The following is a 16,318-nucleotide window of genomic DNA, read 5'->3' as shown; positions in this document are numbered from 1 at the left end:
TCCCACAAAATGAACCCACAAGGTTTTGCCAATAACCCAACGTCGTCTGATTCCCCAGAAAGTGGCACCAAACAGTTTGGCACCATTTTCGAGTGAATTGGACGATGTTGGTTTTTTGGCGAAAAGCGTGACACACGGGTCAGGGCTCCGAGGGCTCGTTTTTTGGCCTACCTGGAAACGCGGCGTTTGGTAGGGTGTTGTGGTATTTTTAGGGATGTGGGGGAGGGGGTATGCCTGAGGTTTTCCTTTCTTTTCTTTTTGTATTTACAGTGGTGCCCCGCAAGACGAATGCCTCGCAAGACGGAAAACTCGCTAGACGAAAGAGTTTTCTGTTTTGGAGGTGCTTCGCAAAACGAATTTCCTATGGGCTTGCTTCGCAAGACGACAATGTCTTGCGAGTTCCTGCTGGTTTTTTTCCCTTTCCCTCCCCTTTTTCTAAGCCGCTAAGCCGCTTATCAGCTGATCCGATCAGCAGATAAGCCGCTAAAAGCCGCTAATAGCACTGATAGCGCTAATCCGCTAATCCTTCAATGGGCTTGCTTCACAAGACGAAAAAAACGCTAGACGAAGAAAATCACAGAACGGATTCTTTTCTTCTTGTGAGGCACCACTGTACCAATTTTGTGTTTTCACCTTCACTTCCCAGGCTGAGCATGCACTGGATTCTGTGTTTGGCATCACGTAAGTACAGCAATGTTCTGCCCAGGAAATTGCACCGCCTTTGCTAAGTTTTCACATTTTAAGAGGATGATAGTGAATTAATGTCTGCTCGCCCTAATGACACACTGCTTTTTGAAAGTACTTTCTGCCTCGAAGCCACTTTCCTCTCTGTTTCCTTTTCATTGCTGTAGCTTTGAATTTTATTTTTTTTTAAAAAAAACGCTTAAGACAAAAATGAAAGCCACTGACTTGCCTGATCCTCGCTCGAGGTTCTAATGACTATGGAAGTGGCAATATCTGCAAATGTTCCTTTAAAAAAAAATTGCTTTAAATATCAAAATGTAAAATGGCCATTGAGTGTACAATGGCAGATGAAATTTGGAGTCTGGGCACAAATATCCATGTCGTAGGGGCATGTAATCTTCAGACGCTCTTTGAAGATGAGGTTAGAGACAGGATACTTGAAATAAACGTTGGCTACAGACAGGGAACTTAGCAACATAATGACTTTATATCTCAGTGAATAGAAGCCGCAGCAGGGTTGGTTAACCTAACAATCTACGTTCCAACAGAGGTAGCACCTATTGCAGGGGTGAGGAAGCTCCAGGTGTTGCTTGGTCATGTTTGCTGCAACTACTGGTCTGCAACTACTGGTCCAATTGGTCACGTTGTTCAGATTCCTGATTATCGTCTTCCAAATAAGTACTGTACTTTTTGCTCTATAACAGTGTTTCCCAACCTTTTTTGGGCAAAGGCACACTTGTTTGATGAAAAAAATCTCGAGGCACACCACCATTACAGCCCCGTGATGTCAGCGCGCAGCGTCACGCCGGGAGGGATGCACAAAAGTGTAAGTTTCAATTTTTTTTCCTCCCCCTTGCCGGGGAACCTCCAAGCTTTGGGGGTGGGGGGGGAGGAGGCAGCAAAGCGAGGCAGGAAGGAGAGCGCGGCTTGGCGAGCTTTGGTAGGGGCAGGGAATGAGAGCCGCGAGGCGGGCGCTGCAGACGGAGGCGCTGCCCGCCGAGCTCGCAGGCAGCCAGGCAGGCAGACAGCGAGAGCCCCGCGCTGGGCGGCCTCTCCTCGCCGCCGCCGCCCCGCCTCTCGCCGCCCGACTCGCCCGCCTCCCTCCAGGCAACATCTCGCGGCACACTAGTGTGCCGCGGAACAGTGGTTGGGAAACACTGCTCTATAAGACTCACTTTTCCCCTCCTAAAAAGTAAGGGGAAATGTGTGTGCATCTTATGGAGCGAATGCAGGCTGTGCAGCTATCCCAGAAGCCAGAACAGCAAGAGGGATTGCTGCTTTCACTCCGTAGCGATCCCTCTTGCTGTTCTGGCTTCTGAGATTCAGAATATTTTTTTTCTCCAAAAACTAGGTGCGTCTTGTGGTCTGGTGCGTCTTATAAAGCGAAAAATACAGTACTCTATTCAGAACTTAAAAATTGAAAGCGTAATGTGAGTGGTCAACAAAAGAGGTTTAAGGCAAATCTTAAAAAAATGTAGTCTAAACACCGACAACTGGGAAACACTGGCCTGCGACAGCTCTAATTGGGGAATAGCCTTTACCAAAGGTGTCATGGACTTTGAAGACGCTCGATCTCAGGATGAAAGGGAGAAATGTGATAAGAGGAAGGCATGTTTGGCAAACCCTTACCGTGATCAACTCCCACACGGAAACCTATGTCTCCACTGTGGAAGGATGTGTGGCTCCAGAAGTGACTCCACAGTCACTTACAGAGAGCCAGTGTGGTGTAGTGGTTAAGAGTGATAGATTCGTAATCTGGTGAACTGGGTTCACGTCCCCGCTCCTCCACATGCAGCTGCTGGGTGACCTTGGGCCAGTCACACTTCTCTGAAGTCTCTCAGCCCCACTCACCTCACAGAGTGTTTGTTGTGGGGGACGAAGGGAAAGAAGGATGTTAGCCACTTTGAGACTCCTTCAGGTAGTGATAAAGTGGGATATCAAATCCAAACTCTTCCTCTTCTTCTTCTTCTTCGGACTCACTGTTAAGAACGTGTTTATGGAAGACAATCTTGCTCTGCTACAAGTGATCGCCAAAGAAGAAGAATGTGGTTCAGCAACATCCTTGGGAGCATAAGTTCCCCACATCACATGTGACCTATGGAAATTCTGTTTTCTTCCTAAGTGTATAGAATTTATGGGGAAATTTGGTACTCTCTAGATGTTGCTGGACTCCAACTTCCATCAACCCAGGCGGCATGGTGAGCAATGATGGGAGTTGTAGTCTGATAGGGCTGCCAACAGTCTGGATTTTCCTGGACATTACTGGGATATCAAAGGCAGAAAGGAATTTCCAAAAGGTGGCGCTCTGTCCTGGATCTTGAGCAAGTCAACTGAAAAATTGGGGTGTTTTAGCTCAACAACTTAGAAAAGCTCAGCAACTGGTTTTGACTTTTTGAAAAACGGAACATCTGTCTGACAACATCTGGTGGCACCCCAGCTTCCCCATCCTTGGCACATGAAAATTTATAGCTATAGCTTATTCACCTGAAACAAGCTGAGTTCGTTGGGACTTATTCCCAGGTAAAGGGGTACATTGGCAGCCTTAAAATACCACTGAGTTGCTTCATGGCCTGTTCTAAACTTTTATTCAGAATTGAAGTGGATTTTGTATGTGTCCCCCTCTAAGGTGTCCATTTAATAGTCTCCTTTCTGTAGGCGCAGGAAGATTAACTTGGGAAAGAGAGACAGCGAGAGTGCTGTATTCTTTCCTTTTATTGCTAATGTACTCCTCAGACCAGACATGGTGGAGTTAAGGCATCTTCTCCCGTTACGGCTGTATATTCCTTGACCTTGGCAACTGCCATTAAAAGGGGGGGGGGCACACACACCATTTTTATGAGACTGGCCTGTGGTAAGCATGCATGGTGTACAGCGCTTGTTAATATGTTGTAAAACCCCTACAAGCTATTATCTGTAGGTTATTAGGCTGAAGACAGGCGATTGGAAGGGCATCAGCGATGAACCTGAGACCTTCTGAATTTCCAGTAAAACAAAACTCAGAAAGGCCCAGAAAACCGTTTGCTATAGAAGGACGGATGGTCGGATAGCGTATACAGCAGTTTCATATGATCGATATTTGCACCCCCAGATAGCTGAAAGTGGTAAGAATTAGATATTGCTGCTCGTGGCATAAATATGTGTATTTGTGTGTCCACTCTTGTCACTGCTTGTAAACTCATGTCACTGCCAGTATTATAAGAAAAAAACAAACTGCTCCTTTTCCCTTATGGGGTATCCAAGAGCCCGTATAGAGTCCTTAAGTAGGTTCCCTATCGGTAGGAGAAAATAACAGAGGCCAGCCAGAGTATATTGAGAAGCAAAGTGGCTAGTAAGCCTGATCTTTATTAAACTGTTGCAACAGGGTCCCTACTCACCACACGCAGGAGGGAGGAGAAACCCGCAACAATGGTGTGCAAGCTCTTATATAGACTTTTGAAATTGCCTGCCCTGTAGCCCAAGACCATTACCTCTGAAACATCATACATACATCACAGAAGGAGGCGGTGTACAGCAGAAATCCTGCCTGCCAGGATACCTGATAATGGTCACTGATTGCATTACCTGGGCAGCCTGGCCATTCTTTTGTGATGGTTAATACTTTCGTTCCTGAGTCCAGGTCACAGGCTCACCCTATTCGTACACAAATGCACCCTTAAGACAGGATTTGTAAGCAAAAGACAATGGGGAGGCTTTCCCATTTCCTTCCTCCTTGCAGAGAACTACCGTATTTTTTGCACCATAACACTCACTTTTTTCCTCCTAAAAAGTAAGGGGAAATGTCTGTGCGTGTTATGGAGGGAATGCCTACGGGTGGCATGCCTACGGATTTTCCTCCTCTAAAAACTACGTGCGTGTTATGGTCGGGTGCGTGTTATAGAGCGAAAAATACAGTATTTGAGGTCAATTTGGGAGAGTCAAAATGGCTTCAGGATTGCTCTCCTGTACTATCAGGCTTACTAGCTGCTTTGCTTCTCAATATACTCTGGTTGGCCTCTGTTATTTTCTCCTATAGGGAACCCACTCAGGGACTCTATAAGGGAAAAGGAGCAGTACCCCCCCCCCCTTACAACACCTTTTTCGGTCCTCCATATGACCTGTCAGTATAACCTGGAAGGACAGCTTCTGCATGCCCAAATGCTGCTGAAAGTCCGTCTTTCACTTATGCAGCCTCTTGTCATTGCAGCTCCCTCTTTCTTGGCGGGTGGTTTGCCTATTGCAAATTCTGGCCATGAGATGAGAATCAGCTAATAGCGGGGTGGAGGCAAGATGATGTGATGAGTGGGGAGGGGGGGTATAGGTCAGGACTGGAGGGAATTCTCTCTCCTACTCCTCCCCCCCTTCTCCCGTATTGATGAGTTCTGCTGAATTATTCGTCCCAGAAGGCACCACATGATTCCCTGGCCCTTGGCTCCTTCTCATCGCTGCCGTTTCACCAATCTGATCCGTCAGGAAGTTTTAAATCCCCAGTTTCCCACCTCAACAGGGCTGGGGAGCTCATTACGGCAAAAGCGCCTCTCATCAGCTGTCAGCCTGGTGACAGGGGCCAGCGTGGAGCAGCGCCAAAGAGCCATTGGTTGCAACAGATATGGAGCATGGGGGGTGGGTGGGATGCGGGGAGGGGGAGAACGGACTTCACACAGATGGGTCCAGGGAAGAGCCACATCCGCTGGGCGCAGATGCCTTCCCGCACATGGCTCCAGCCACACGTAGGAAACGGCGCAGCAGTGAGAGCGGAAGGCGTCTCAGTGCCATCGCTGCAACATGCGAGCGCAAGTGCCGGCATGCCGCACACAACTGCGTGTGCAAAAAAGAAAAAGAAAAAAAGTTCCATCACCAGGTGTGCGAATAACGCCACGTGCATTTGCAGTGCTCTTATGCCAGAAATGTGGGAGCAGACGTTGCTTGGAGCATGCACCTTGACGTGTTGAAGTACGCATGGTCCAGCGCATGCGATCCATGCAGAATAATAATAATAATAATAATAATAATAATAATAATAATAATAATAATTTATTATTTATACCCCGCCCATCTGCCTGAGTTTCCCCAGCCACTCTGGCCGGCTCCCATTCGAGTGTTAAAAACAATACAGTGGTACCTCAGGTTACATACGCTTCAGGTTACATACGCTTCAGGTTACAGACTCCACTAACCCAGAAATAGTGCTTCAGGTTAAGAACTTTGCTTCAGGATGAGAACAGAAATCGTGCTCTGGCGGCGCGGCAGCAGCAGGAGGCCCCATTAGCTAAAGTGGTGCTTCAGGTTAAGAACAGTTTCAGGTTAAGAACAGACCTCCGGAACGAATTAAGTACTTAAACCGAGGTACCACTGTACAGCATTAAATATTAAAAACTTCCCTAAACAGGGCTGCCTTCAGATGTCTTTTAAAGATAGGATAGCTGCTTATTTCCTTCACATCTGAAGGGAGGGTGTTCCACAGGGCGGGCGCCACTCCAACCTGGGGTTGGAGCTCACACATTTGATTCCTGAAGGAGTGTTTCCACCCCCATCATTCAGCCCAGACACTGAGATCCAGCTCCGAGGGCCCTCTGCCTGGTTCCCTGTAACCTCACTTCTTGCAATGAGGGAACCGCCAGAAGGCCCTCGGAGCTGGATCTCAGTGTCCGGGCTGAACGATGGGGTTGGAGACACTCCTTCAGGAATCAAATGTGTGAGCTCCAACCCCAGGTCTTGCGCGTTGCATGTTCAGTCGTCCTGTCACCTCGGGCGATGGGTGGGAAGATATGCACATTTGTATCGGCCCTCCGCACAAAGTCACTCGCATGAATTCCTTTTAGCAATATTGATAGCTCCTAGGCGAGGTGAATGGAGGGGAGTTTTTGGGGAGGGGGAAGTGAAGGGAGAGAGGAGAGCAACTGTGGATGAAATTCAGGGGAAAGCTCAGGGGATGCACTCTCTGTCACGAGAAGATGTCAGCCAGGGATGCTAAGCATCCCCAGGGGCATTTGTTAATATAGGGTAGGGTGATGTAATGATATGAGCCAGGAAGGAACTGAGAGAAAGCCGGGGGGGGGGGGCTTTTCCAGGGATTGACTGCAACCTACATGCTTTACGCCATTGATTCATACCTTCTCAATGAACACATGCACCTCCGTGCATAGGGGACCACTTTATGCATCTGATAAAATGGGCACTGGCCCATTCAAATCCAGGCCACAATATGTTTCCTTTAGGAAACTAGGATTGCCATATTTCAAAAAATAGCAGCCGAAAGTGGCTGAGCTTTTTGAAGACAAACCCCAGAGTTGCTGAGCATTTTTTTCTTTTCTTTTTTACAAAAATGCCAAAGAACTGTGATTTTGGGTTGACTTGCCTAAGATCCAGGACAATGCGGTGCCTTTTAGAAATTCCCCCAGATGTTAATTCCGCCTTTGAAATCCCAGTAACGTCCAGGAAAATCCGGACTTTTGGCAGCCCTATCAGACTACAACTCCCATCATTGCTCACCATGCTGCCTAGGGTTGATGGAAGTTGGAGTCCAGCAACATCTAGAGAGTACCAGATTTCCCTGTAAGTGCCATATGCCTAGGGAGAAAACAGAATTTCCAATTCCACCTTTGAAATCCTGGACATATGGCAGTGACCAAAATGTTCTCCTACAGATTTTGCTGAACTACAGCTTCCATCAGCCTCAGCCGGAATGGTCAGGGATGATGGAAGTTGTAGTTCAGTTACATTTGGAAGGCCATAGGTTAGCCACCCCTGCTTCAACACAGCTGCACTGCTGGAATCTGAGACTGAATTTTGTCTTTCCCTTCTTCTTGGTGCCCCGAACACTTGAGCCCCCATGTAAAAAGGTAAAGGTAAACCCTGGACAGTTAAGTCTAGTCAAAGGCGATTATGGGGTTGCGCTGTCATCTCACTTTCAGGAGCCGGCGCTTGTCCACAGACAGCTTTCTGGGTCATGTGGCCAGCATGACTAAACCACTTCTGGCGCAATGGGACGCTGTGATGGAAACCAGAACGCACAGAAATGCTGTTTACCTTCCCGCTACAGCGGTACCTATTTATCTACTTGCACTGGTGTGCTTTCAAACTGCTAAGTTGGCAGGGGTTGGGACAGCAACAGGAGCTCACCCCGTCACGGGGATTGGAACTGCCGACCTTTCAATCTGCAAGCCCAAGAGGCTCTATGGTTTCGACCACAGCGCCACCCACGTCCCTAGGCCCCACATATCTGGAATAACAAGCAGAAGGAAACATGAGTGCAGGTGGGAGAAAGCAGTTTTAAGTGCACCTCTCCATCACACACAAACCTCTCGGTGGAAAGGGCTGGGGTAGAGCACGTCTTCCTGCTGTGCCGGGTCCCGTTCCCTGACCCAGGTTTTGTTTAAATACGCGGGAGCATTTAAATCCCTCATTCCCCCACCGCCAGCTACAGTTTGAAGCGGTATGGTCCCCTCTGCCACTTCGTTCTGCTTCTTTAGATCATACATGAGAGAGGAAGTCCCGGTGTGTGTAGATTGTTGAGGCAGGTAATAAGAAATATGTGTACTTGTACACATCCGCTTTGAAGGGGGAAGAGACTCAAAGACATTTATTTTGTGTTGATATCACTCTTTAAATGCATAGCAGCAAACTTGCGTGTGTGGTTTTTGTGTGTGAAAGAGATCAAGGAACTGAATTCCAAACCCAGTAATAAAATCCTGTATTTGAGAGTTCTGTGGTGGCGTAAATAGGCTGAAGAAAGAGGTTTGTTATAAAAGGAGCATTCTGTAGCCTGGAGGGGGGGAAAACACAAGTGTGTGCAGGTGTGTGTGTGTGTGTGTGTTTTCTACATAGGGTTTTGCTCATGTAGATATACATCTGTATGCATGCAAATGCTTCTGGGACTGTGTATCTGCATGTAAATGAACGCTTTAGCACTTGGTAAATGTAAATATTTGCATGCAGCTAATGCGAATGTTCCCTGAACGGACACCAGCAAAGGCAAGATGTGCGTCAAAAACCAGAGTATCTTTATTAACAGATAAAACACAGATTCTGATCATTTAAAGACACAGGGTTGAGTGGTCCCAGAGGCATTCACCTTCCTGGCAGCAAAACCATCCCGACTGCTGATTTCACAGCCATGCCCTGGGGCCTCTCTGGCAGGTTTCTGTCTATAGTATGTACGAGGCACTGTCCAGATCCCTCCACGGATTTGAAAAATTGCTAATGAAAGGGCACACATGCAGTGGGGGGACTGTGCAAAATAGCAAGGCTGCAGACCAGGGGTCCGGCCTGCAGCCACCAGCAACAGAAGCTGAGGATTTCTTTTTCTGTCCCTGGAAGGACAAGGAATGAAAGAGGCGGTGGGGGGGGGGAGAGAGAGAGACAGAAGCAGGATGGGGTGTAATAGCTGAGGAGGGGATATGAATTTCGGTAATATAAATGTACAGATAAATCATGCACGGCATGTTTGCGCATTAATACATGCGCACTCACATGTTTTTGTGTGTGGATATATATATATATATATTTGTAAGTTATAATTTTATATACATTTTAGGTGCTATAAATAATAATGTACACGGTTGTGCACAAGTAAATTTGCGCACATGGTTGTTGCTTTCTTTTACCACATGTATGTTTTGTTGTGCAATTTGTGGAGGTTCACATACGGTCTCGGTTTCACAGATTCTCCTCTGTTTCACCCCAAGCTTTCAACTGAGATCTGTGCACCCACAAATTCAAATGTGCACACACACACACACAAATGCAGACAATGGCGTGCAGAGATGGCAGGCATTTGTGAGCACCAATACATGCAGGCACACCTCTGCATATTTAATAGGGCTGGAAAAATATCGGAGAAGCCACTGGTTATTTATTTCAGGAATACGAAATTTGAATGATAAATACAAGATTCTGGCCTGACCTGACGTTGGCTCTGAGAATTCTTCTCTCTTTCTGTCTCCTGGCTCCAAACCTTGCACATGTAAACTTACATCCATTCTGGCATTCGCGTAGATGTTAATGGTAGGGCTGGGGATGCCAGACACTAGAGCTTAATTTGGCAATCCCAATAGGCCAGCAAATGCATGTACACGTAAGAGGTCAAAAGGCATTGGTGCGCCTCTCAATGCCCGAGCACAATTACATGTGCAAATGTTCATGTACACAGAAAAGAAGTTTGCAGAGCTACATAAGGTGGGCAGAATCGAAAGGCTCTTCTTTTGTCTTTAGGAGATGGGACCTGTTGCTAAGCAAACCTACAGAGGGAGCTCGTGTCATCTGTCTGCCTGTCTTCCTTCCTCACCTGAACGTGGACGCATGAGAAAGGCAAGACCTTTAAGTGTGATTTGGATGCATATATTTTTATGCAGTGATTTTTGTTTTAATCTTCTATCTCCTTTTGTCATATATATATATATATATATATATATATATATATATATATATATTGTGTGTGTGTGTGTGTTTTGAAATGTTATTTTATGGTTGATTTGAATTGCCACCCTGAGTGATGCGTAGGCACCAGAAGTTCAGGAAGTAAATTTATATTTTAAAAAAATATTTAAAAGTGTGTGTGGAAGTTGAGGGATTAGGCATGCACAAATGGGAATGTGTTGGAGAAAAGATGTGTGTGTGTGTGTGTTTTAAACGTAACTTCATGGTTGATTTGAATTGCCACCCTGAGTGGTGTGTAGGCACCAGAAGGGCAGGTAGTAAATTTATACAGTGGTACCTCAGTTTTCGAGTGTCTCGAAAGTCGAACGTTTCGAACGCTGAAAACCCAGAAGCAAATGCTTCCGTTTTCAAATGCTTTTCGGAAGCCGAACATGCTACACGGTTTCCTTATTGAGTTTTCTGGATGTAACTGCTTCCAGAAATGCATGCTTCGGTTTTCGAACGTTTTGGAAGTTGAACGGTCTTCAGGAACAGATTACATTTGAAAACCGAGGTTCCACCGTATTAAATTTTTTTAATTTAAAATCATGTGTGCAAGCTGAGGGATCAGGCATGCACAAGTGGGCATGTTTTGGAGAAAAGATGTGGCTGCATTCATTTTGGGTTGGTGGCGATGTTTATTTTTTAATAGATTAAGCTCTGCAGAAGTTAGGTTGCAGAGCTCTCTGAAGGAGAGTCAAAATAGTGGTGTTCTCCCACAAACAATTTGGACACCCGTTCTTGCCTCCATCTCCCTGCACCCCTGACCTTCATGGTGCCAAATGAATCAGGTCACTTCACTCTGCGTATGTGTGGCGGAGCTGGCCCTGTCAGATCGTATGGCTGTTTGATACGGTATCTGTTGTGTTCACACCCATGCACTTGGAGCGCGATCCAGAGAGTTTTGAAAGCAGGGCGAAGTCAGGCACTGCAATTTGCTTGCAGCGCTGCTGCACTATTGAGAGTGTGGGTGAATTTTCTGGGTGAATAGCACACACTCAAAATCTGATTACGACAATGCATGTTTTTACAATCTTGCGGGGAGGCGTGGTTTTACGTGGCAGGTGTTGCAACGGCAGGTCACGAATGGGAAAATGCAATATAGTCTGGTCACCTATCTTGCAGTGGTTTATGCATCTGGGGGTGTCTGCGGTGGTCTTTTGGCACACAACACACCCTGACACCCATCAAACCCCTTAATAGCCTCTGGTAGCAATGTTGAGCCAGGAACTGTCTCTGGGACTGTCTCCCAATAATTTCAGCATGTCCCTGCACTGTTGCGGTGTGCATGTGGGAATCATCATTTGCAGCACAAAGTTTTATGATGACACAGACTGCCGCAGTCACCGTCGTCCCCAGTTCAGGGTGGCTGCGGTGAGATATTTACACACAAAGGTGCAGAGACCCCCCATTTGTCCCAGCTTGAGGTCTGAAACATGGATAATACCTATATATCTTCATGCAGATCAACAAAAGATCGTCCTATTGGCAGCTGCCCAGACAGACCTGTGGGTTAATGTACAAAGGTAGGAGGAATCGGGGCTCGACCCCCTTCCCCATTCGTACAAGAGTCTCCAGGGCACCTGTTTGATATAGAAGGGGACTGGAGATTTTATTCGGATGTTTTTGTCTCCCATTACTTAAACGGAGCAGGCTTAAAACAGTGAACCTTGCACAACACACGCTTAAACAAAAAGCCTAACCCTTTCTTGCTGCTGGCATGCAACGTCACCAGAGCAAAAGATGTATCCCCCTCTGTATATGTTCATGGTCTTGCTGGCATGTTGGCAGAACACTGCTATGGAGAATGGGGAAATTAAACCCAACTGTACTGCCCCCTGTTCCCGCAGAAGACCTCCCCATTCTCTCCCCCCCTTCCTGTTGGATGCATTATGATTTATACAGATAATGAATCCCACCTCCATAATTGACCAATATATATATATGAGGCATCTTGAGTCAGCAGCGGATGTAATAGAGTGTTTGGACCAAGATAGGAGAAACCCAAGTTCAAATTCCCACTTGACCACGGAGCTCGCTGGGTGGACTGTGGGACTGTCTCTGGGCCTAGTCCCTCGCAAGGTTGTTGTGAGGGCAAAATGAGGGAAGGGAGAATCATATAAACCTGTCCTGAGCTCACTGGAAGAAGGGCGAGATATAAACGCAATCAATAAAACATTTCCTGTGAAAAGCTGGTGAAGGGACCGGACTGCACTAATGAAACCACCCCTCTTTGAATATTTGTACCTTACATCTAAAGGGATGCTAAGGAAATGGACTTACAGAGCCAATCTGCAGCAAGTCTGGGCCTTGTTCCCCATCCGTCGCCCTTCCCTTCATCCTCCGATCCTGGATGTGGCCTTGCTTCCATTGACCAGGGCCCACCCACCATGACATTATGTTCCCCTGTATCCACCCTCTCCCAGATTTCCCCATGCACCAAAAATCCCTTAATCCTCCCACCCCTTTTCACAGTCGTATGAACCCAAGGGGGAGGACCTCCTCCCCCCAAAGTTTCCGTTTCAGTCCTTATTGGCCGGACCTTGCTGGAAGGACCTTCTGGGTCCAGGGAGTTGGTAAAGCCAAGGGGGAATAAAAGCTGACCCAGAGCGGGGAAAGGGTTTGGGTAGGCAAAAAAAAGGAGGAGGGGAAACAGGAGCCGGCGGGGCTCAGTCTGGGTAGATGATGAAGCCAGAGAAGGTGCTGTACTTGTTGGTGTTGCCTCCATGAACCTTCCCTCCGTCCAGCTTGATGAAAACTTCGTCGCCCACGTCCAGGTGTAGAATCACGCTGTTGCTGGCGTAATCGTAGTTCTGGTCAGCATCCTGAGCTATGGCACTGGCCCGGACCTGGGAAAGAGAAGAGAGAGGTTAGCAAGGGGCTGGCAGTGTTATGGCACTCTGCCACGAAGGTTCATCGCACAGCCAAAACCAAATTACCAGGCCATGGGTAGCAAAGTGTTATGTACTGAGTTGAATAAGATCCAAAATGCAGCAGTCTGATTGGTCCTAGAACAATAGGATCCAAAATGCAGCAGTCTGATTGGTCCTAGAACAATAGGATTCAGAATGCAGCAGTCTGATTGGTCCTAGAAGAAAACAGCAGTATGATTGGCCGCAGAAGCCACCCAATCCAGCTCCAGGTGGAAGTGAATCCACAACCTGATTGGCCAACAGGAGAATCCTGGAATTAGCCAATCACGTGCAGCCCATTGTGTAAATAATGTATATAAAGCAGATATTTTGGGGGAACTTTCATTCCTCCTCACCACTATGAGCTGAATAAAGAGCATGAAATCCACTCTTGACTCCGAGTATATTTCACAAAGGAAAACAGAATTTATTCATGCACAAGAATGGTGCATCATCCACCTCACGGTATGGTCAAGAGACCCCAATTACAGGTTACACATATGCTTTCACAAACCCTAGGGACGCGGGTGGCACTGTGGTCTAAACCACTGAGCCTCTTGGGCTTGCCATTCAGAAGGTTGGTAATTCGAACCGCGACAGGCTCAGCTCCCGTTGCTCTGTCCTAGCTCCTGCCAACCTAGCAGTTCAAAAAAGTAGATAAATAGGTACCACTGTGGCGGGAAGGTAAATGGTGTTTCGGTGCGCTCTGGTTTCGGTCATGGTGTCCCATTGCACCAGAAGCAATTTAGTCATGCTGGCCACATGACCTGGAAAGCTGTCTGTGGACAAACGCTGGCTCCCTCGGCCTGAAAGCGGGATGAATGCCTCAACCCCATAGTCGCCTTTGACTGGACTTAGCCATCCAGGGGTCCTTTACCTTTTTACCATCACAAACCCTCCAAGTGTCTCTATTTTCCTGGGACAGTCCCAGATTTACAGAAGCATTCTTGGTTTCTGATTTGATCCCAAAATGCCCCTCTCTTCTTGGGACATTCCTATTTTCATTGGAGAAATGTAGGAGGGGGTGTCTCTATTTTCACTGGAGAAATGTTGGAGGGTATGCTTTTATAGTTTCCCATAAGCATCTTGATACCTCATCCCCTCCTTGCTTGTCCCACCGTTATGAAATAGCTATAGCCCAACCATAACCTTTGATGAGTAACCTTAAACTATGCATTTGGGGAGAATTTCCACTACATCTCTCTGTCTCTGCTAAGCCCTTTGGACTTCCTTGCTCTATTTGTAGTCTGGATGGCCTTTTGTTTCTTCTGTGGATATACTTCCCTTACAAGCTTCAACTTTTGACATCTGGCTTAACCACAACTTTTTCTGCTACTTCGCCTCTGGCCTGGAGGCTAGGTGTTCAGAGATCCAGCTATTAGCAGCCTAACTGTTATTGCTGCCTGAGCTCGTTTCTCTTGACCAGAGTGCCTCTATTTTCCAATACAATGGGGAGTTGGGAGTTAGGAGCAGCCTTTCTGGTCCTCTGGATGCTGCTGAGACTCCAGCTCCCATCAGCCCCAGCCAGCATGACTAATTGTTAAGGATGATGGGAGTTGTAGTCTAGAAACATCTGGAGCACCACATGGAACACAGGAAAATGCCTTATAGCAAGTCGGAGCACTGGTCCATCAAGCTCAATATTGTCTACATCTGAGGTGGAGAACCTTTTTGGCCCAGCCGGCCAGATCCTTATCACAATCCATATAACGGCTAAGGCACTACAGTCATACCTCGGGTTACAGACGCTTCAGGTTGTGTTTTTTCAGGTTGTGGACCGCCGAAACCTGGAAGTACCGGAACGGGTTACTTCCGGGTTTTGGCAGTCGCGCATGCGCAGAAGCGCCGAATCTCAACCTGCGTATGCGCAGACGCGCCGCTGTAGGTTGCGGATGCTGCGAGTTGTGAACGTGCATCCTGCACGAATCATGTTCACAACCTGAGTGTCCACTGTAGTTAAAATCAGGGATTTCCCCCCCTGTCAGAACTCACCGGAACTCAGTTCCGGCACCTCTCAGGAGGGCGCCATTGCCATTATAAGAGAACAAGGGAGGCGTTCATGTTGAGTTCCAAGCATCTCTTTTTCTAGAAGAATAGCACCGGTTAAAATTATTCCTAAAAACAGAAAAACTTCTTTAAAACACCTACTGAAACAGCTGGCTACATGAGCAGTGCAGAGCGATATGGTGCCGAGCAGGGCAACCTGTACTCAAATGCTCTGAAATGTCACAAGGCAGCCAGTTCTTTCTTCTTTTGAAGCTTATCTCTTCATCCATACAGGCTCTTAAAAAACCACAACACACACACAACCCAAACATTAAGACAGACATGTTTGAGATGCTGGATTCGGTTCCAGGTGCAAAAAATCCTGTACTTGCGTGGTGCGATCACAGACCCATGTAACAAACGCAGCTCTGAGCATACCAAACAGCTATTAAACAAGGAGAAGCAGCGAATAATTGTAGGCTTCCGATGGGTAGCAGCAATTCGCCGATACGAGCTGGGGCTAGTTCAGGCATCTGCCTGTACATCCTAAATGGCCATTATTTCAAAGCCCTATCCCAGGTACGCAAAAGGCATCTGAGAAATATGGCCCTGAGATCTTTCACCTAATGTCCTTTTGCTTCAGTAGCCTGCAAATCCAAGGAAGCTTTTTTAGTTGTGCATCTTCACATCAGTGGAATATGACTGCAGGGGGGCAGATTAACTATTAATTCTGGCCAATGCATGTTCCAATTGGTTTAAGCAAAAACCGAACAACCGCCCAACCGCCTTGCTTCAACACATGCAAACACCCTGCGCATCTAGAAGCCTATTCACCTCAATGGGACTTGCTTCTGAGTTAAGCATCCCCACGATCAAGCTATTTGTGTGTCTGTTAAGGCATCTGCTTCAGGGCTGCTTGTTTTACTATTTTATTTTCTTACATTTATACCCTCTGCTCCTTCCGTTATGGAACTCAGGAATGGCATCCATTCATTTTCCAGGCAGTCACCCATCCGAGCACAGATCAGAGCCAGACCTGCTTAGTTTGAGCAAGGTGATGACCTCATCTACCTTCAAACCATGTCCTGGGGAAGACAGAGGAGGCAAGCTTTAAACTGATGCCTTGAAGAATATTGTTTTGGGATCCGTTTTGGGAAGGCATATTTGGCCAAAGCACACCTGGCCAACAGCATCAGGGGCCCGAGGGTTGTTAACTTTCTAACCCTTTCCTGAATCCTCTTTCTGTGCTACCTTAATGTTTAAAGTGATGCACTGCCGATTTGCAGCTTTCTTCGCACACATGAAGCTTTCATTCAGCAACAAGCGGTTGTGAGCAGTTGTCC

General features: G+C 47.0%; 1 protein-coding gene across 1 annotated transcript in view; it reads right to left on the bottom strand.

The window, feature by feature from the left end:
- Positions 1 to 10,099: 10,099 nt before the first annotated feature.
- The window catches only part of C1QL4 (complement C1q like 4), a 37,870-nt gene continuing 31,651 nt past the window's right edge, over positions 10,100 to 16,318 (bottom strand). Inside the window, exon 2 of the mRNA XM_083490524.1 lies at positions 10,100 to 12,926. Within this exon, the coding sequence (XP_083346650.1) occupies positions 12,747 to 12,926 (180 nt within the window). The 3' untranslated portion in view covers positions 10,100 to 12,746. The remainder of the gene's footprint in view (positions 12,927 to 16,318) is intronic.

This window comes from Podarcis liolepis, assembly GCF_965112155.1.
Source record: "Podarcis liolepis genome assembly, chromosome: 2".
Classification (NCBI taxonomy): Eukaryota; Metazoa; Chordata; class Lepidosauria; order Squamata; family Lacertidae; genus Podarcis; species Podarcis liolepis.
The sequence above is the reverse complement of the archived record's forward strand: the minus strand, read 5'-3'. Positions and strand labels throughout refer to the sequence as shown.